Here is a 21546-nt window from a genome sequence, read left to right as displayed (position 1 = left end):
CCTTTTTGCTTTGTCTGTAATAATTCATAGTCTAACTGACAAATTCAGTCTTCCCTGTCCTCTCTATTTCAGTGGGATGGAATTAATTCACCTTTGTTGCATTCTACTGAAACATTAAATGGCCATATAAAAAAAGGAACAGCACGTTCTCCTGTATGTCTTGGAAAAGCAGAAGAGATTTTTTACAGTTTATCCTGCCATACTCCCCTTCAGTAATCCTTCTGTAATCCCATGCATGCGGTTTAATCCAAGAACAGGTTCGGTGGGTACACACGCTACCTGTGGCACGAGGCCCCAGCAGCACCAAGGTGTGGCCCTATGAATCTCGTTTTGGCCAGAGTTTGGGGTTGTGGATACAGGAGCTGGAGTTCACTGGATGGTGGGCAGGTGCTGCCAGGATGCTCTCTGGTTCAGGGATTCAGTGCAGTAGACGTGCAGCAGGTCTGTACAGGGCACACCAACAGCAGGAGACTGAGGGCACCAGGCACCACTGCAGGCAGTCCCACTGCAGGAGGATCACCAGATGCCACAAAATCTCTGGGATGGGCACCCCATGTGTGCAGCAGTGAAAGGAGCACTGTGCAGGGGAAGTTCAGAGATGGATAGCTGTTTCTTTGAAGAGCCTGAGGAGTACAGATATACAGAGTGCAAATAGAGAATTCTATTCATCTATATACTTCATCTAATGGAAAATAACTGAACGGATAGGGTTGGGGGCAAAGTTCAATACAAAATGTGTCTTAACAGAGTGTTTTAGAAAAGTGTTTAAAAATAAAAGGGTACAGAAGTCAGTCATTAAGCTGTTCACACTGTTAACCTACATAACCACATGATGTTATTACTGTTAACCTCATCTTCCCTCCCCCTCTTCCTTCCTATTGTTTGTTATTCTCACTTCTTGCATCTTGCCTTTAGATTCTAAAAATGCTTGATGCTGTGCTTGCTTGCAAAGCATTCTTGAGTGAAGCACAAGCCTGACTGTGGCTTTTGGGATATACTGTGCTAAGGCTAAGACTGGCATAAAGATGCAGGTTCAGATTTTTCTTTGTTCTACTGAGATTATGACACACAAGTGAAAACTATTCAGCAACACTTGTTTAAAATCACTAACTATCCTTTACTGTTATCATCTCAGGACAGCGTAACAAACTCTCAGAGCTACGCTGAACAATATCTTCCATTTCGAGCAGCAGAGGCACTTCTGACATCTAGTTGTCCAGCCAGAAGTTAAGGCAATAACTTTAGCTGGCATATACACAGAAGCTCAGATGTAAGATATGCTCTGTGGGCAACTGCCTGTTTATTTTCTTTCCTAGACACGCGGTTAAACCACATTGTACATCCTGTGCTTATAAAATTCCAGAAGAGTTATATCATAGTATGTACTACTAGAATGTGTGATTTCCATCACCAGATATAAACTGCAACATCTAGAGAAACCTGTTACTTGCACTGAACTGAAGATTCAGAGAAGTGTGTGATTCTACTACCTACGATGTTTTTTAAGGTCACTTTGTTTTTTAAATAGCTTGGATTTTACAAGTTGTGCTATGAGTTACTTTTTCTCAGAAGCAAGATTCAGGTGGGAAAGAGGACTCACTGTCCTAAGCGTGCAACAGATGTTCAGAGACACAGAGTGCTCCTACAGGCATGGATGCAGATCTTTTGTCTTCTAACATTCTCCAAGTCATCCAGACTCAAAGCTGTAGCCAAATGAGCAGGCAGGCAGTACTGTGTCAAGCCCAAAGGAATGAGCCTGGGAAGACCAGAGCTACAGCTGAGCTGGATAAAGTTTGGCCTGGACTGGTCAGGCAGGCTGTTGCAATCTCAAGCCCTTTTATTACAGCTTGCGGCCAGTGCTCCCCAATCCTGCCAGGCCAGGGCCAGACTGTGTTCAGCCCGGCAGGCAGCTCCTTCAGCCTCATGGTAGCCATGAGGATGAGGGAACCACATGACTTCCCAGATGGAGCTGCAGGCATCTGAACAGACTGCAGACAGACAGACCCATAGACCTGGCTCTGTCCACATCTGTACGAGCCAGAGAGCCCAGAAAGCAGGACGGTACCTGGCTCCATGGTTTACAAAATGCCAGCAGAAGAGATTTCCTTTCCTTTCTAAAGGCAGCTGGTGGTTCTGGTACCCAGCTGAAGGAGTGTGGCCCCATGCCTTATGAATCCCATCCTTCAGTGGCACTTCTGAGCCATGCTTCTGCATTTCTGAAGCCACGTGTCTGGCTCAAAACTATCCCGCTGACATCAGCAGGGTTAAAATCACCTAGTATTGAAAGGTTCAACTGATGATTGCGTAGCACATACAAAAATTTTAATTGTGAAAACTTTGTCTTCACATTTGCCCCTCTACCTCAGGTCTGGAAGTGTTTACAATTCATTAAAGACCAGAAAGCGAGTGGGGCCCAGTACCCTGAGGCATGAGATGCTTTCAGTTTGCACTCACATCAATAGAAATTGCTTGCACTATGTGAAATAAGAACTTTAAGCAATGAGGAGTAAAATTCAATGCATGAACAATACCTAAGAAACCCTCTGTGGTTTTATTATCTGTCTTTCCACCTCGAGATATTCGAGGCTATTGTTTTTGACATGAATAGTATTCCTGGCCTTTCGCACTGCAGATTGTTTATAACTGAAAAGGGAAAAAAAAAATTCAATGGTCATTTGTTTTACAACGTAGCTGTCAGTAACGGAAAGAATTATGACCATTTCTGTAATTATTAATTCTTCAAAATAATGTGTCTGCATCAGTATCCAATTAATTTGATTATTAATACAAATGCCTTCTTTGTAAAATATCAAGAGTCTAGACACGGCATGTTATTGTGTGCAGTATTTTTAGATTTTCCATTTTGATTTAAAACACACTAAAAGAGGGGCCTCAGAAAATGACCATCTAGAGACAGGCCATGGCACGTGTCCAGGAACCATTCTTAATGGAATGGAGCTAGCATGAACTGAGATCATTCTTTAGCCTTGGAAAAAAAGAAGAAAAAAAAAAGGATGTTAGGAAGAGATTTCTAAAGGGATTATTAGTTGCTCTTCACAAACAACACAGGATTTTCAGTATGTATTGTGCTTTCAACAAGATCCGTGCCTTCGTGGCTTCTTCATGGAGCCAATCAATGTCCTTTGATAATTAATGAGCAGAGAGAAATCAGAATGGAAAAAATGGTTTTAATGATAGCAGACAACAGCTGTTTGTACAGTTAATAGAATTACAGCAAACTATGTGGCCAAGCAACCTCTTAAAGCACGATTTTACCCATCTGAGACATTCACTGGATTAGTGTTAGCAGAAGAGAGTGTACTTCATGAAGATATATAGAAGCACCATGTTAATGGTATTATTGAAAATATATTACTTTTTCCTAATTTGGGAGACAGCAGAGGTATGGAGGTGAAGTAATAAAAATGACCCACTTTTTGGAGCCTGGGGGATTTTTAAATCAAAGTTGCACATGCTTTTGAAGTTACATATGTTATACTAAGTGCATAAAGAGCTTGAATACTACTTTTCTGAAAGATTGGTCAGGCACTGTGGAATGGGCTGCCCAGGGAGGTGGTGGAGCCACCGACCCTGGAAGCGTTCAAGGAACGTTTGGATTTTGTGTTGAGGGATATGGTTTAGACTGATCTTGTAGGTCTTTTCCAACCTTGGTGATTCTGCGATTTCTGTGATTCTGTGAATGAAGACACAGGATACAATCTTTGATTAATTTTCACGCACAGTCCTCTTACAGACAATCAGATCCTCACCTTGCAATGGTTGTGTTGCTACATGGACCAAATTCAGGCTCCTGTTATGCCAAGACTTTTGAGCAGCCAGGCCAGCTTCTTTGTACAGATACATTCCCCTTAGAGTATCTCTACTGAGACTTCTGAGACATCATTACAAGGCTCACTTTATTGGTCAGTGCAAGCAGGGACCAAAATTGTAGCTTATGTTTTTGATTGTAGAAAACACCACAATCATTAAACCAGGTTTAAAACTGATTTTTCAAACAACACGATGTAGGAAACCTTACAGATTTTTCCAGTAACTGTGCCTATAGGCCCCAGGCTCCTGCACTCAGTTTTTATGCCCAGTTTGCAAAAAGACTTCTTTTGGTTTTCGTAGCTGTTTTGAGTGTTTGGTATGAAACAAACAGGAGTGACGGAGTATTTGGCCTGCACTCCCAGGCAGTGCTACTGGGAATAACAACACTGTTTTTTTTCACTGTAAGCTTTAGCAGGAAGCCCACGCTGCCCAACTGTTTCCAACCCAAGTTTCACACTCCAGCACATAAGACCCATATCGCACTACCGGCAGAACTCCTGAGAATACTTTCTCATCTGAGGGCAGTTTGCCTTCCCAGCGCACCGCAGCGCTCTCCCACCTGCCCTTGCACGCAGCCCGCCGTCCTTGCAGGTCAGGCCCGCTCGGAGCAGCAGGAGACCCACGAGCCGGGCCGGCTCCTCGCTGCACACGCAGCTCGAGGCTCAGCCGCCCCGGCCCGCCTGCCGACGTCTCGCACGTGGCAGCGCAGCCCAAAGCACAACGTGGGCGGGCCCACCCGCGCCTCCCGCCCAGGGGCGGGGGGGATGAGGAGAAGGCGGCCCCTAGTTCTCCTGGACGGTGCTGAGCTGCCTTCGCTACCTGGCGCTCCTTGCTCGCCCGCTACCAGCCATCTCTTCTCCTCCTCGCCCGGGATGGTTTCCTCCCTGCGGGCAGGCGATGCTGCTTTCCCACCCCCGCCCCCCGTCGGTCTGGCCGCCCCGCCGGCCGGGGGACACGCAGGAGCCAGACGTACGAGCGGGCAGAGGGAATCCCCCGCCCCACCCACCGCGCTCAGCTCTCGCGAGAATTCCCCGCTTTCTCCTCTGCCCGCCGTCAGGTAGTGCCGTGTTCTCGCGAGCGCAGCGCGGTTCCCACGCCTGGGCTGTTGTGTCTGAGGGGAGAACCCGGGCGCTGAGTGGGCGGGGCGCGCCACCCCTCCGCCCCCCCGCCCCGCGCGTGTCGCACGGGCTCGCGCACGCGCGCTCCAGGTGCGGGGAGGGGGGCGCTCTCGCGAGAGTAGGAGTTTTAGCGAGAGTTTGTGGAAGATGGCGCCTGTTGTGACAGGGTAAGTGTGGGGGGTTCGCGGCGCCGCGCCGGGAGCGCTCGGCTTCGGGGGCCGCCGGACCGCCGGCTGCCCGCCTCCCGCCCCTCGGCCTTCCCGTCGCCGCCCTGGGGGAGTCAGAGCGTGTCTCCGGACGGTCCCCGGGCGGGCCCTGAGGCGCAAACCCCGGGGGGCTGGCATCCCCCCGGGTGGGCGCACGGCAGGAGGCCCCCCTGGGCCGGGGCAGCGGCTGCCGGCGGTCGGGCTGCCCGGCCCGGTCCCGGCACGGGGTGCCCGCGGGACGGGCGCTTTTCCTTCGCTCCCTTTCTGCCCGGCGCTGCCGGAGCGGTCGGGACCCCGAGCCGGGTCCCCGCCGGCCCAGGGCGCTGCCTGTCGGAGGGCTCGCTCCCCGCGGAGAGAGACACTGCGGCCGTTACGGCCGTTACCCCCGTTACCCCTGCTCGGCCGGCCCAGCCCGCCCCGTCGCGGGAGAGGACACCCGGGTTCCCTCGGCCCCGGCCGGGAGCGCTCGGACAAAGACTCTCGTGGCTGCGAGAAGTTGAGCGCTGGGATCCGTCTCTGCCCCAGCGCCTGCCGAAGCCGCTGCAGATCCCCGGCTCCGGCCTCGTTGGGCGCTGCTGCCGAGCGCTCCCGGCCCCGGCCGGAGCTGGCAGGCTGCGGGAAGGGCTCCGTTGTCCCGGGGCAGGGTGTCGAGCTCCCCATTCTCTGTACCGTGTGCTGTTCCCCGTTCTCTGGGCTTTGCGGAGCTTTATTAGTTGCCTTCCTGCTTGTGCTGCGTGGTGTTGCAGTGAAGGGTAGTAGCCTTCCCACCCCACTAAGCCACAGTGGATCACAATGAATGATAGCTGCCGTCTCTTCCAACCGCACTGGGTAATACTTAATCATGGCTAGCCTGCTGTGGCGTGTCACTGTAATAAGTGACACTCTCGTAGCCACCTACAGCTGGTGAATAATAACAGCCCCACTGCAGCCATACAGCACGGAGTCTCACCTGCAGCATTATGCTGAATATTGCCACCCTTACCACATCTGCACTTCTGCTTGCTCAAAGTGCTGTGCCCTTAATTTTGGACTGTGCTGAACACTTGCAACCTCCCTCTGTGTGTTAAGGGAAGGGACGGTCCGGAAAAGAGCAGGCCGTGTCCATGCTCCACCTGCTTGTTCCAAATGAAATCCCGACTGGTGAAAGCACTGCTGTTTCTTTCTGAAACGTGGACCTTATTTTATGATTTCACAGTGTGTCCCTGACCTTCTGTCTTCCCTGTGGGGATTACATTGTCTGCAGCATTGGCTATGTGGTTAGAGAGAGCAACAGCCTGCTTGGGGGTGGGGTGGAGCTGGTGGTTGGTGCTTTTGTTCTTGTGGAGAAGGTAGCATTATGGTACTTGGATATTTTATTCGGCTGCAGCAGTGTTTCCAATTCCTCATTCTTGTTTGTTGAAAACTAAATTGTAGCTTTTGCTTGATTTCTCCTGATAAAGGCATCTTGCGGCTCATACACGTTTTCACAATTAAGTGTTCTATGGGGAAACTGGTCTTATTTGTTATGGTTCCTGGAGCGTGCTATTTTAGAGGTTAGAGTTGAAAGAATGAAATAAATGCTTTTAAAGTTTGCTGTGAGGAGTAGTCTGTGCTCTAGTTAGCAATTAAGCTTTTCCACATTTATATTAGTTTACTCATCCTAATATTTGGGCTTTGTTTCCTTTTGTTTGTTGATTATTATAGGTTTGTCAGACGTTCTCATGTTCATGATGTTACATTTACCCTTCTTGGATATACATTAAAATGTTGAGAATAACAATCTTTTTTTTTTTTTTTTTTCATGTGAGTGGTCAAATAATTTGAACCGTAGGAAGGAATACGGGCATTTTAACAGGAGCACAAACAGTTGTGTATGATTTTGGATTGTAATCCCAAAGTTATCGTTTAAAATCTGTAAATTAAGTGATTCTCTGAACAAGTATTCTCATTTTCTCACTGTCAAGTATTTTTAGCTCTGATAAAAAGAAGCATGTTAAGACCAATGATTATAATAACTAGATTGCATTAAGGAGCGTGCAGTTTTTATGTATGAACTGTTTTTGGCTTACAGCTCTGGTACCAAGATGTTTGTTTATATTAGCATTGAAATCTGATGATTCTCCAATAACAAATTTTATTTCAAAATAACCTGTGAAAACACTTTCTTTCTAGATTGTTCTGTAAAAGCTGTGTTATTGAACAGGAAAAAGAAGTGCTTGAAATTAAGAAGTTGTAACTGAAGAGTGTAGTACCCAAATACTGCATCGTAATTTAATGAGAGGCTTGCTGTTCTTACGGGTGCCCGAGCTTGAGATAAAGCATATGGCTTTGCTGTAGCTAGTGTAGGCTGAGTGTAAAAACACAGTTCTTCCTGTGAAAACTGGATGCCTGAGCCTGAATTGTGGTTTCTGTAGCGCTGGATGGAACAGTAAGAATTTACTGTAGTGATTTTTGGAGGGAGTTAGTACATTATGGTTTTATTATTTGCAGTGTGTTGTATACTTGTAGCACGAGGAGTGTTTTGATCAAAAATACTTGTGTGGACAATATGACTGAACTTAAATTGCCTGTATCAGAGCTTGATGTAATAAGGTACACAGAAGTGTGAATCGTGAACAGAACTGAAATTGTATTTGTACTATAATTTCCAGTGAAGTGGGTAATTTGTGACTGCAATATGAGAATTGTCTTTTGGGCTTTTGTCAGGTATTTTTGATTTTACTTGTGGATACTTTATGGGAACTCATCATTTAAAGACAGTAAAATTAACAAAAATGTTATTTAACCAGAGATGCGCATTTTGAGTTCAAAACACTTTAAGTAGTGATACTGCTTTGTATTACTTTGAGAATAGCTGTGCTGCAGAAGCACGGCAGAATTTCTGCTCTTAAGAGTTTATTTTTCTGTCACTTTAAAATGGCTTAAAATGTGGAGTTGTCTTTTCTGTGTCTCTCACTTGAGTCTGGGATAAGACGATCTATAAAATAGACAATACCACAAGAAGTCATTGCCTAAAACCTTTGCAAAGATTTCTGTAGCAGCAAATAACTAAAATCATTTAGAAAGGGTAGGTATAAGTGGCAAATGCTAGACATAACTTTGCGTACTTGATTATCAGTGAAAACCTTTATAATAGCAGTAAGCAAGATAGTACTTGGATTATTTTTCGCACAGCTTTTGGAGAAGCCCTGAAAAAGCCGATAACGGAACAAGCTTATCACTATGATGTTTACCAGAGGCTCCATAAAGTTGGAAAGTGTTTCAGTACCACTTTTCAAAGTTGCAGACCAAGTTGTGTGCCTGATTTAGTCACTGCGAAGTTGTGTGGTTAAGAGGTGTTTCCTGACCCAGCTTCAGGGGAAGGGAAGATGAATCAGGTTGGTGATGACACAGAGAGATGTTGGCACCAATGGGGTGAATTTTAGTGCAGTGGTGGTGGTCTGGGCATGCCAGGCATCTAGTTGCTTTGTTTTTAATGAGAATGGTAGAAAAATTTGTAGGAAGCTTTTAGAATAAAATTGTGCTGCTTTGTGGATGTTAAATGCAGCCCTCCCAGCCACGAGGGCAACAGAATAGGAGTTCAGAGATGCAAATGTCACTGGCAACTCATTAAACCTGCACGTTTGACAGTGTGATTGGAAATTTTAGGGTGAAATTGACCAGTAAGGGGCTTGGAGCAGAGGGTGGAGCAGATGCTGCTGAAGTACTGTGAAAGAAGGTTTACGTGATCTGGTGTTAGTTTGCAAAAACTGTCCAGAGAGGAATGTTCACAAAGAATGGAATAGGGTCAGTTCTGGATTTTGGAGGATGGAGAAAGGTTTTTCAATAGTTCTGATGTGAGCTGATGTGGTCACGAGATAAAATCCAAGCTATTAAAATCGTGACATGGTAGATACTGCCAGGTTCCCCGAAGCTGGCTATTTTTATCTTCTGCAGAGAACTTTCGTTTTAGAGCTGATGCTTAGGTAAGAGTCCTGAAAGGTAATGACTTGCAGTGGTAGAAAGGAGACTGAAGCAGTGATAGAGTAAAGACCCGTGTTTTGTCTGTGCTGAGACCAAGCTGTGATAGCAAGGCGTCTGTATGAAAAATTGGAGATGTAAGCTGAGGTGTTAACTTGGCGAAACACAGCAGTTATGAAGTTGAAGGTATGTTTCTGACTTGGTAGCAGTAAGATAATAATTTCATGTGAATCCTGGTACTAGGCCGAGTTAGGGGGAATGGAAAGGAATGCAAGAAAAACTTTTTAAATGATCAGTGAAATAGTAGAGGTGAATGATGATACTGGAGAAAGACGCACAGAAAAGACAATGAGAATGGGAAGGGGTGAATCAAGAGAAACAGTTGCAAGGAAATCGGGTAACATTTCTGGAAAAGAGGCATTGCTGATAGTCATGGCTGATTGGCATGTCTAGGAGGATATGAATTGCTCTTTGGTTCTGAGGCTCATCACAGTGTTTGGCTGCACAAGTTCTCACTGAGAATGTGTCAGTGGAGATCAAGGACTGGAAATTGGGTTAGACAGACTGCAGAAGGACATCTCAGGGATAGGATCTTCAGGCTACAGTTTTTACTCTCACTGGAGGTTTACATGTAGTGCTTATTAAGATTTGAGTAATAGCCTGACTGCGGCTATTATACTGTGTATAACACAGTGTATCATAACACATGATGAGTGTTAAAGGTTGTTGGGAAAAACTCGTTTACAACCAAATGGGTAGATGGTTTTGTGTGACTAACATTTAAATCATTATCAAGGAGTGTGTCAGTGCCTTAATGCTGGGTATTGGGAAATGTTTCCCGATAGCAGCATGTTTTCAAGTGTCTTTTAAGGCTCAGTTTCAGTAGTAGTAATTTTATGAAGTTAAGCTCTCGATTTGGATTTTATTTGTTTACTCATTGTTTGAAGTTGCTCTTTGTCATTTCTTAACTATAGTTGATTCAGAGCTCAAAGAAATAATTTTTCATAGATTGATTTCTGTAAAAATAATCTGAGGAATGTGCTTGGTGTGTTTTTATCTTCTATGTAAAAGGCAGTGTCCATTACCAGTATCTCTTTGCGTTGAGAAAGCTGTGATTCTGTGCCATGAATGACACATAAATGAGCCACGGGTTTGTGTGTGGGGGTGGATACTCTTCCTTCCTTCTGAGTTGCTAAATTCTACTTTGCAGTAGCAATTCATTCTATCTTTTTTATCATTATTATGAGCTGAAGTAATTTCTACGTTTGAAAAGAATACAGAAAGAAGCTGCAGTAGCCCGCAGCAGCAGTGACTTAGAAAGGCTTCCTGAAAGACCTGCAAGCGTCTTCAAGGGTAAAGACCTGCAAAACCAGCTTAGTAGTTGGTAATTTGTTGTTAGTGGAGGGTGCAGTTAGGTTGCATTACGTAGCTACTCTGTATTACATTTGTTCTGTTTTTATATAAAATTGAACAGAGAAATTGTAATTTTAGATCAATAAAATACACATTTAGCACAAACAAGTATTGTGTTTTTATGCAATATATGATTGTTGAGAATCAAGAATGTAGTTTATTCCATATATTAGCTTCTCATTTGGAGAAATCACATCAGCGTGATTTAAAACTTTCGGGACACGCTTTCTGTATTTGCAGTACTCATCACCTGAAATGCTTTGGATGTTAATTGCAAGCATGTTGTTAACTAACCTGTATGGCACTCAGTATGCTGAATCAGTGCCTCCCGAGCGCGTTAACAGAGAAGATGGACTTCTAGGCGTATTTTATCTTAACCTATTATTGCTCTATTTAGGTTTTTTTAAAGCTTACAATTATAGATGTAAAATTGTATTATTGAACTTAGTGAACTTCAGTTTTTTATGTGACATGCTTGTAGTCTAGTGTTGCACATTTTTCATACTGATCTTGAACAAAATTGCAGAAAATAATGATTAGGATTGTGTGAGATGAGGAGATAGTATGGTTTTCACAGAGTCACAGAATGGCCAGGGTTGAAAGGGACCTCAAGGATCATGAATCTCCAACCTCCTGCTACATGCAGGGCCACCAACCTCCCCATTTAATACCAGACCGGGCTGCCCAGGGCCCCATCCAACCTTGCCTTGAACACCTCCAGGGATGGGGCATCCACAACCTCTCTGGGCAGCCTGTTCCAGTACCTCACCACTCTCTCTGTAAAGAATTTCCCCCGACATCCAACCTAAACCTCCCCTCCCTCTTAAAACCGTTTCCTCTCATCCTGCAGTTATCAACCCTTTCAAAGAGTTGATTCCCCTCGTCTTTGTAGGCTCCCTTTAGTTATTGAAAGGCTGCAATTAGGTCACCCTGTGGCCTTTTCTCCAGGCTGAACTTAAGGTCATTCCTTCCAGTATAAAAACCTCAGAAACAGCTGATAAATTTAAGCAAAAATTATTAGTAGAAGTAGTAATTTCCATGTCATGATGTTCTTATCGAGTTGTGGAAAAGTAAGCTCTAAATTCAGAGTTTGACATTATCTCATTTCCTGGGGTTCTGCTTAGATTGTGGTGTGCTTTACTTGTAAGTTACCTGTGTGTATTTTGTGGTTGCTGCTATTTTTTGAAATGTTAAGTGCTCTTTCCAGCCTAAAGAAACTTTTTCATTGCTTATTTCTTTGCGACGTCACAGACCACTTCTCAGAGGCAGTGTATGGAACACCATTTAAAATAATCTTCTGTGCTGAAAAAATACTTCATTTGCTTCAGCTGGAGTGATTAACCAGATAGTGATACACACGTTCATGCTCTTGTGCTTGTCAGTGTGTAAATGGTGTATTTGCAGTGATAAACTCTTTCACCAAGAAAAAGAATGCAGGATTTCACCGTGTACAGTCTTGTGATTAAAGGCTATTAATTAGGAAAACACGAAGACAAATGTGTTTGTACAGAAGTAAATCTTTTCTCCTTTCTGTTATAATGGTATGATTAACTTGTGAAGTGACATTTAATCAGTGTGCTCTAAAGCCACAGCTTTTGTGGTAAAAGGCAACAAGTGGTATTGGCAAGTGGTAGTTTCTGACTGCTCAGTGTGAGATTACACCTGTTACTTCATTTAATTTTTCTAGTGAGATTCAGGAGTTGTATTGCAGCAGGTCCTAGTCAGTGTTAATCTAATTATTTATAGTTATGTGAGTAGCTACACAAATATTTTTAATTTTTCCATTGTGAGTACAGAGAAGTGTAGACATTTTTCTGTACATGCCATAAAACGATCTTTCTACTGGTATTTGTGATAAGATTGCTTAGTCTGTAGAACATTTAATCTGCACTTTTTTTCTCATTTATACTGGTGGCATATTTCCAATGTCTGCTGCTTTGGGAGATTACCAGCAAACCTGGTATCAGAAGGAAACTTGATCAGGCAGCCATGAAATTTAGAATTTTCGAAGCCTGAGAGAAGGAATCGAATGTTGCAAAATACTGGTGCCTAATTGTGCTGTTACTACGGTCTGGCAAAAGAGTGAAAAATACACTCTAGGCAATATCCTGCTTTTCTTTTCCTGGCAGCTCTTATTTTAACTCAGTAATTTCATTTTGGCTAGGAGCAGTGAATCTTGCAGGCAGAGCTTCTTTTGCAAGCCATAGATTTGCAATGGCCAGTGCAGAAAATAAGGTTAAACTTGTTTGCTTAGCTGAGCAATTAGTGAAAATAAGCTTTCATCAGATTTTGATGCAGTAAGAGGAGTCTCTATTAATTGTTTACTGCTTTCACCAGTGTTGTGGCATAAAGAGGCCTTCAGACTGAAGGTCTGGACAACCAGAGGGGGGCTGGCACTCGCTCAGAGCTTATCCCACAGCGGAGGGTTCTAAGGCTGGCATAATAGAATAAATAATAATTAAAGTTGGTTGTGTTGTTGTTGTTCTCGCCTTCTGTGTAGAAGTCCTTCATGTCCTGAACATGAGAAAACAAGTTGAAAAAACCAGTGACTTGCCAAGATCAGATGTAGAGACTGTGGAGAGGTGAGGTGGAAGTAGAACTGCTGTCTCCTGCCTGGCTCTTGTTGCTCTGTGTGGTTGGAGGCCGGGCTTTGGTTAGTGCTTGTGGGGTTTCACCAGGCGGTGTCGTACCTTCTGTCCCTGCTGCAGATGTGTTACAGGGTGAGAGATGGGCAGAAGGTGTCAAGCTCCCTGAGGTGTTTAGTTTGCATGATTAAAAAAAACATGGCGAAGAAGTGTGACTATATTTGTAATTAATGTGTTTTGGTGAAGGGTGTTAGTATAAGCACTAGAAGAATGCTACTCTTCTGTAACTGAAACGTAAGGGATGGATGGGGCATGATTGGTGGATAAATGGGGCCTGAAAAAAGATAAAGTGGTGCGTGCCATGGTGTGCTGGAGCTGTGTCTTTATACTACAAAAGAAATCATTCTATGTAAGTATTTATTTTTAAATTCAGGATACTTTACAACTTTCCGATTCAACCAGCCAACACTGGCTTCAGTAGTAAGAAGTCAGAAAAGAAAGTTTTATTGAAGGACTGGTATTCTTCTGCATGTGTGTGTTTCTTTTCACGCTCTCTTAGTTTTGTAGTAGATACACAGTGACGACTAGTAAAATCCTTCATAATGTAATATCTTCCAGAAGTGTGGGGGGATATAGCAAAAACTATTTTGGATGTGTCTCTTCTGTCCAAGTATTTTTCTGGCCAAACTTTTTTCTTCTGCTGCTCAACACTTCTATGCTAGCACTGAGTCCTGGAGTGTTGTTTTTACTGATTTTTTTTTTTTTTCCTTTCTGCATTCCAAATTTTTATTTAATATTGTATGATTGATGTTATTTTTGTTTTGTTGACACGTGCATTACAAATCTCAGTAATGAACTTTGCTGAGCAGTTAATAAAAAGAAGTATTAAGACCAGGCTTCATCTTTGGGAGGAGGCTTATGGCACACTGTGCATTGTGACAGTCTGTTTCAGTCTGCACAGGTGATACCAAGTGAATCCTAATGATATAAAATTTAGGTATTTGAGAGATCTTTGCCTAAGTGCTGAACTTATAAGTGTTGCCATCACTTCTAACGTTGTTTGGCTGCCAAGTATGGGGGTGAATGGGCTCCTCGTTTGTCTGTATAATAGGTAAATATGTTGTATAGATAAAGGAGATAATGAGTTCTCCAGATCTGAAGAATGTTTTGACTGTTAAGGACATCAGAAATAGGAATCTTAATGCATAAAATCTTATTAAAATATCTGTTTTAATAATACAGATGTTGTATTATCAAGACTGAACACTAACTTGGCCAACAAATTGCTTGCAGTGCTCATGCATAGATAGCAGCACTGGAAATACTGAGCTGCATTAAAACAAACGTCAGGACTTTTTGTGTTTTTATTTGCAGTGGTAGAATACCTGCGTTTCACAATAGTTAACGGGCAAAACAAAAGTGCAGTTATGAAACAGTGTTTAAAGAAAGGTTTATTGAGGAGTTCTGCTCGTAATTGACTTGCTGAAGTGATAAGTCATACTTCAAGTGGTAGCAAAGGAAGAACAGTCCAGGTTCTTACAGCCATGTCTGAGGCTGCTAGGAAGTTTAAGGCAACTCTTTTTTTTTTAATTATTCCTTGAGCTGTGAGTAAAATCATTTTATATATATATAGGCTGAATTTCTGTATGAAAATAAGATGTATAAGAAAATGCTGGACATATCCAGTAATTTATACAGATATTTTTTGGACGAAGTCATTTTTGTCTGCTCACTTAGTGTACAATCAGAAAAACTGATTGTTTCTCAACTGCTTTACCTTATTGCTGTATGGCACTTGAAGTTATCAGTAGACTACTCAACGCTCAGCTTGTCAGTTTGCATAGTCATGAAGGTTGTATTGCATCAATTCAAATCTAGAAGTTCATCTTTTTCAGTTAGAACAACAGGCCAACATTTGCCAGAAGTTTTTAGGCAGTGATTAGTATTACATCTGCAGAGTTAAGAGGCTTCTTTGGTGACCAGAAGTTGTCCTAGGTGCTTCTGGTGCGTGGCATTCAAGTTAGGAATATTGTTGTTTAAGGTACTTTTTAAACATAGATTTTACTGATTGCAATTTTGGTCACTGTTTCTGTTACCTTCAGTATTTTCCTATGTAATGTCCAGACTTCAGGTGTTTTCATTCAGAAATGATCAGTATTGTTTTTTTTATTTAGATGAAAGATACTATTCTATACTATACTATTTTGTTAAGCACTGGAATAGGCTCCCCAGGGAGGTGATGGAGTCCCCATCCCTGGATGTGTTTTAAAACCATTTGGATGTGATGCTCAGGGACATGATTCAGCAGAGGGTTGCTAGAGTTAGGGTAGGATGGTTAGGTTGTGGTCGGATTTGATGATCATTAAGGTCTTCTCCAACCTGAGCTATTCTATGATTCTATGATCCTTGCAGTGTCCAAATTATTTTCTTTATACTCTATCCTTTTGTTTAAAATTAAAATTGAAAGATGTTTATAGCCACTACTTGACACTCCTTTCCTCTAACTCGAATTAAGACTCACCCTGCTTTTTTGTTATTATGTATAAAAGCGTATTGAAATAATATGTTATTTGTTGTTTTTAGTTATTGCCTCACTTTTGTGACCAGATGTCAATTTATTTTGCTTTTACATCTCTCTTTTCTCTCCCATTTTTATTCTATGAAGTCGGTTTCTGGGCATTCTGTATTCAGTTGCATTTGTTCAGAGCAGAACTTCCAGAGAACTTCCCAACCATGCTGTTTCTTACTCCGAATCCATCAAGTTCATCTGTCGTGTCAGCTGTTGCTATTGCTGTGAGTCTCATGGTGTGCTTATAGCATCACCACCACTATCTGTGGAACGAGGAAGTCACTGTTATGACTCAGCCAATACAATAAGCATCAGCTGCATGTTTCGTTAAGTCCAAACCCTGTTTCTTTCTTTTTTGAACTTAGAGTTTGGCCAGATTGGTATCTTTGATCCTGAGAGTGATTCTCACTGCTGTGCTGTTGTCTCCCAGCTGAAGGCCTCACTGCCGTAACGTAGAGAACTTGTGAGGATTGGGGAGAAAATAGATTCAAGAACCCCAAGTATCTGTTGTAGCAGAACATGTATGCAGAGAGGTGCAGAGAATTAAGTTATATGGGGAAAGCCAAAAGAAAAATCATAAACTTTAACGATGTGAAGGGAGGAACTTTGGGAGGGATAGAAACAGTAGAGGATCGCTTTATTTTGGAGGAGTTCTGTTATTTCTTTTCTCTACCCTTGTCTCTTTTGTCTCGTTGCAGTCCTGTTCATGATTTCATTTCATGATTTAGAAGTGCTTAGGAAGCTAATACTGTTTTGTTATCTTTTTACTACTCCAAGAGGGATGGATAAAATAGAACTTCAAATGGACTGAGAGTGGACTAGCAAGCTGTTGCTAGTCCCTTTGTAGGGAAAGGATTGAAAGTAGGAAAGAAAGGGAACACTTTGTTCTTACTAATGTATTAGTAAGAACCGTGTTAGTATTCTGATGTATTTCAGAACAACAGAAATGGGAGAAAGGATTGTTTTTGAAATGCTGAAAGTAAGCAAAGTAAAACTGAGAGCAGTTCTTGAGAGCTAAATTCTGTAACTAAGCAATGTCCAAAATGTTTGTGCGAGAGTGTGAATCAACTTCGGATAGTTTGTTGTACAGCTTTGTTTGGCAGCTTGAATTGATATTTACTCTACAGAAAGTTTATCCCAACGTAGAATGGGTTAAAAGGGGTAACTATCAGTAAAACTGTAGCTTTTCTTTTTTGCCTGGATCAGTGTTGAATACAAGCATTAGTTGTGCCTTTTCAGAACCTTTCAGAAACAGTATTCATGCAGGGGTGATTTGATGTAGGTTAAAAACTTAAAGTTCAATTGTATTATTTCTCTTCAACATCTGTCTTTCTCATCAGAGAAGGAATCCTTATTAGTTTGTAGATTTAGTGATGCACTTCTCATGACCTTTCCTGCCGTTGTTGCGTCACTCATTTTTGAAGGCTAACATCAAGGTGTTGCTCAAATTGATGTGCAGCAATGGTGCTGTTGGTTGTTGTTTTTTTTTTTTTCCAGCAGCAAAACTGCTGCCTCAGTTTACTTTCTGATGAAGCAGCTAATCTGGCTCTTGGCTGAAGCACTCCTTCCCTCTTCATTTTGCAAGAAAATTTAAGTAGGCATGGCATGCAGATCTCAGAATTGAATATTGGTTCTGGCCACCCAGTCTTGATGTCTGCAGTGTTTCTCCTTTGATAAAAGGAACCTTTGAAAATTCAAACTTGCAACACTGGGTTACATTTGTAGAAACAGGAAGCAAGCATTTAAAGCTTTGTCCCAGATCTTCATTGCTCCTTGTGACTCTGATCTCTTCCTTTTTCAACTGCTTTCTTAATTTCTGTCTTGGAAGCCAAAAGTAGCTTCATGCTTTTCTCCTAAGAGTTGAGTCATTTATTGACTTCTCCTTTGCCAGATATCTGTAATGAAATTCACTAAATTTTCTTCTGCCTGAGGTCGTTTATTGCATTGTCCACCTGCTTCTTGCCTTTGTCTCATTCCTCATGATTCCTTATTCTAAATGTGTTGTACAGTGCCTACAGTTAGTTGTAACTGTTAGAAACATCTTGAGGACTGGGAGTTTCAAGTGCCCCTGGTCCTGGCATGGTATCATACCTGTGAGTAGCTTGTACTCATTTGCAAACTTTGAAACTTCATCTGTTGGGTGGCATACAGGTTCAGAGCAGTGGTGCTTGCTTACCTGAGCTGATGGACCATGTTCAGTTTTTCATTACAAGAGCAGTTGGGATAACTGAAGCTCACAGGTCCTCTCGCTGCTCTTTGTGTATTGTGAAGAGTGAAGGAAAAAAGTCTTACTATGTTCTTAAAATTTAGACATATCTGGTAAAGGAACTGTATTCATGGCAACAAAGCAGAACTGCATGGAACGATCAGAAGCTCTGTCAAATTGACTTTTTGAAAAACAAATAAGTGACTAGTTGAGCCTCGTTGTGCTTTCCTCTTTTGCTGCTAATTGCAGTTATTGAAAGCTTTGTGTTCTCATCCCGCACCTGACACCGGGCCTTGCCTCCCATCTGCTGTAGCATCCTGCTGCAGCCTTCAGGTCAATGCCTGCAGCTGCTGAGCCATGTCATTTGCAGGCTTTTCAAGTGCTGCTTCAATGTGGAACTGCCTTTGCTGGCATGTTAAAAGTTCTGAGATGGGATGACCTTTGAACTCTGATCATGCTGAGGGTGCTTTGTTGCATTGGGGTTCTCCTGTACATCCAGGGCAGTCCTGTGTTGTAGTTGAATGCTCCATTAGTCTCTTCTTTGCCCCTCTGGACCCCGAAGCACATAGTATACATCATTTGCTGTCTACAGCATGCTTAGATCATGTGAGGGTACAGTTATTAATAAAGGCTGTATTCATTCCTGACGTCAGCATTGGGCTCAGAAATCCCCTGAACTGAAAATAGTCATAGACAAGGAGAGTGTTTCAGAAGAAATACCAACTAGTCTTGTCTGGTTCTTACTCTTCTGCTGTCCATTAATCCTGCTGTTGGAGATGAGCAAGTGGTCTGCTGGACTCAACATAACCCACGTGTTCCATAGCAGTGGGAGCAGAGGGCTTTGAGCCTCAGGTGTACTTCGTCAGCTCTACCCTTCTTCCTCCTCAGTGCTACTTTTACTCTACAACATCAGAAAGAGGACTGCTGAAAATGAAGGGAAGGACTGGAGCTGGGGACGGGGCTGAGATGTGTAAATACCGAAGTAGATCCTGATGTACATACTTGTGTGTGATGGCATTCCAATCTTTTCTTTTGCTTCTTGTGAGTTTCCTACTTCTGTAAAACTGGCTTTTGTTGTCTGACAGTATTTTGGAGGTGGAAAAAATGCATTTTGCTACCTCAGTTTTTAAGTTTTTGTCTAATATTTCACTTAAAAAAAAAAAAAAAAGTTATGGAAACACTTAAGGCTTACAGCCTACTGTTTTACATGTGTTCATGTCTTTAGCTGTAGGGAAGTTGGTCTTTCTCCTCCCCCAAGGGATTTTCCTGTGTATATGGAAAAAGTACAAAGCAGAAGTGAAAGATACCTCAGGCTTCCAAACCTACCGCTCGCATTTCACTTCTCCCACTACCCTCCTCCTAGAAACAGCCCTGCAGTTCTTCCTCTGTCTCCACAGCAATACCAACTCTGTAAAGAGTTACCATCCTAGCTAATAAGGCAGGTAACGACACATGCACAAAATTATTGCAACAACCTGTTAGCCACTAGGGAAATTTAAAAAATAAAAAAATTACCTAGTGAATTAATTTTCTGGTATTTAAATTGCCAGAATTTGGACTTTCTTTGTGCTAGTAAGCATAACATAATTTAATCCCTATTACAGGAGGTTTATAGTCATAAGTAGATTTAGTATTCAGCCCATGTTGTTGTTTGTTTTTTTTTTTAATTTAAAAATTCACTTGATGCTGGTTCCCTAAAATTGTGTGCAACTCAATACTTAAGTTACGTTTCAGAATTTATTGTTGTTAATGTTCTAAAGACCCTCTCGTTGTAACCTACTGTGGAGCTAACAGTAGGGTTTTATGTTTCTTACGCCTGAGTGAACAACATGTAGATAACACATTTAGGACTTAGATGATGAAACAGAGTATTCTGTATGCTCGAAATTGATTCTGATAGTTTGTACAGTTTCTTGTAGTGCCTTCAGAACTGACCTGGATTTTGTTCAGACTGTATTTTGTGTGTGTTATTGCCAAGTAATAGTTTTTTGTCGTGTTGTTCTGCTAACAGCAGGACTAATGAATTTAACTTTCCTCCTGTATGATGAGGAGAGTTGATGGGACAATACCATGAGTTTCTTCATCCTTAACGGGCAAAGTCTCGTGTGTGGGATGACAGAGACATGTGCTTACTCTGTCCGGATGGCACATGGAAATGACAAATTGTTTTATAGCTGGTCACTTTTCAAGTTCTGCCTGTCTTTCTCAATGACATCAATATTTTGGAAACATCTGCCCAGACCTTAATTTTTGTAGAACTCAGAGCAATGTACAGAGCTGAATTATGGGTTCCAAAATTATAGCGAGGATGGATAATCAGTTCTCTAACATGAGATTAATTTTTTAATAAACTGGGAACCGAAAGTGGCGAAGGACTCTTTGCAGTTAGTAGGCTAATAAGCATGTCTGTATTTTCCAGAATGCATTAGTGGCTTGGAAGAAGACACTGCCTGCCTCTCTGTAGTGCTTAACTCTAAGCCACAGTTCCTAATATAGGTCACCCCCAGAATTTGCTTAGAATGAAACTTTTTCTCTTCATTTATCTTGGCTGCGTGGGCATCTGTACACTTTAACCCAGGAATTCAGCTTGCCTGCCTGATTTCTGGCCCTTAATTATTGCGTTTGTCCATGACTCCCATTTTTCTTGGAGAGCTCAATCTGCCCTGTTTGGAGCAGCAGTAAGCAGGAATGGCAGAAGGGAAATCTCACCATCAAGCAGTGCATTCCACATACTACACTCTTGGCATTCCCTTGCTGACTATCATTTTTGAACCAGGCAAGGTATAAGTAAGGCAGTGGTAGCTGCTAACTAAAATGCCTTCTTAAGTTTGGTGGTTTTGTACTTCAAAACAGCTTTGACAATTTACTTTCCCTTCTGGCTGAATGTACTTGAAAGGATGAGACAATGTTTTGAAAAGAGGTTGGGTTCAGAACTCAGCAGTTGGGAGCCTTCGCAGCACTGCTTAGGCACGCTTATCATGCAGTAAAATCCTCACACACAAATCTGTGCCAGCACAAGCATTTTTCTGGGAAATCTGTGTTGTGGCAGACTGGGGCACAAGATCGTGTAGAATCTAAGTACTGTTGGGAAAGCTTCCTTCTAATGTCCTACTAATGGCTTAGAATACCTCGGTCTGGTAAATTCATGTTAAAAACATTCTTGTTTTTAAGTTGGCTTCATAGTTTATAATGTACCTCATTAAGATTCAGGGAGAAGTTTTACCAGTAATTTGCATCTGTGTGGAGTTTAAACTCGACAAACCTGAAAAGCAAGCCTACTTGAATTAAGTATGATTCACGCAATTTCCATAAAAAAAAAAAAAGGACAATAATAACTGTTCTGCATTTTGTGCTCTTCGGATTCTTTTTCTTATGAAAAATAGCCTATAAAAGCTATTTTGGCACAAGAGAAATGTGTAATTCTGTAAGAGAACTGCAATACTGTAATATCAGAGGAAAGGAAAAGAAGGTGTTAGTCTGCTGACATCTCAGACATATAACCTAAACTTTTCATTTGATTGTTATAAATGTGGTGTGATAAGGAGTGCAGTTGTGTCTTTGGAGTGTCAGTTTAATTGCCCTGTTCAGTAACCCCTGACCCATTTTACAATAACAGTTACAAAAATATTATTGTATTTGATAGCAGGCATTGTGGAATTTGTTTTTAAAAATGAATTAT

General features: G+C 42.2%; 1 protein-coding gene across 3 annotated transcripts in view; it reads left to right on the top strand.

The window, feature by feature from the left end:
• The window catches only part of RBPJ (recombination signal binding protein for immunoglobulin kappa J region), a 94496-nt gene that overhangs the window by 30528 nt on the left and 42422 nt on the right, over nucleotides 1-21546 (top strand). The window contains exon 1 of one of the 3 annotated variants that reach the window (XM_085223353.1): nucleotides 4775-4888. The exons of 1 other annotated variant lie outside the window; for it this stretch is intronic. Coding sequence is in view for 1 of the 2 variants with exons in the window: in XM_085223354.1 (XP_085079480.1) it covers nucleotides 5097-5116 (20 nt within the window). In the remaining variant the exon portion in view is untranslated. Of the gene's footprint in view, nucleotides 1-4774; nucleotides 4889-5000; nucleotides 5117-21546 lie in introns of those variants that run through there. One more of the 3 variants, XM_085223354.1, reaches the window with a different exon arrangement.

This window comes from Meleagris gallopavo, chromosome 4, assembly GCF_905368555.1.
Source record: "Meleagris gallopavo chromosome 4, MGAL_WU_HG_1.1, whole genome shotgun sequence".
Classification (NCBI taxonomy): domain Eukaryota; kingdom Metazoa; phylum Chordata; class Aves; order Galliformes; family Phasianidae; genus Meleagris; species Meleagris gallopavo.
This window is presented reverse-complemented; position numbering and strand designations above follow the sequence as displayed.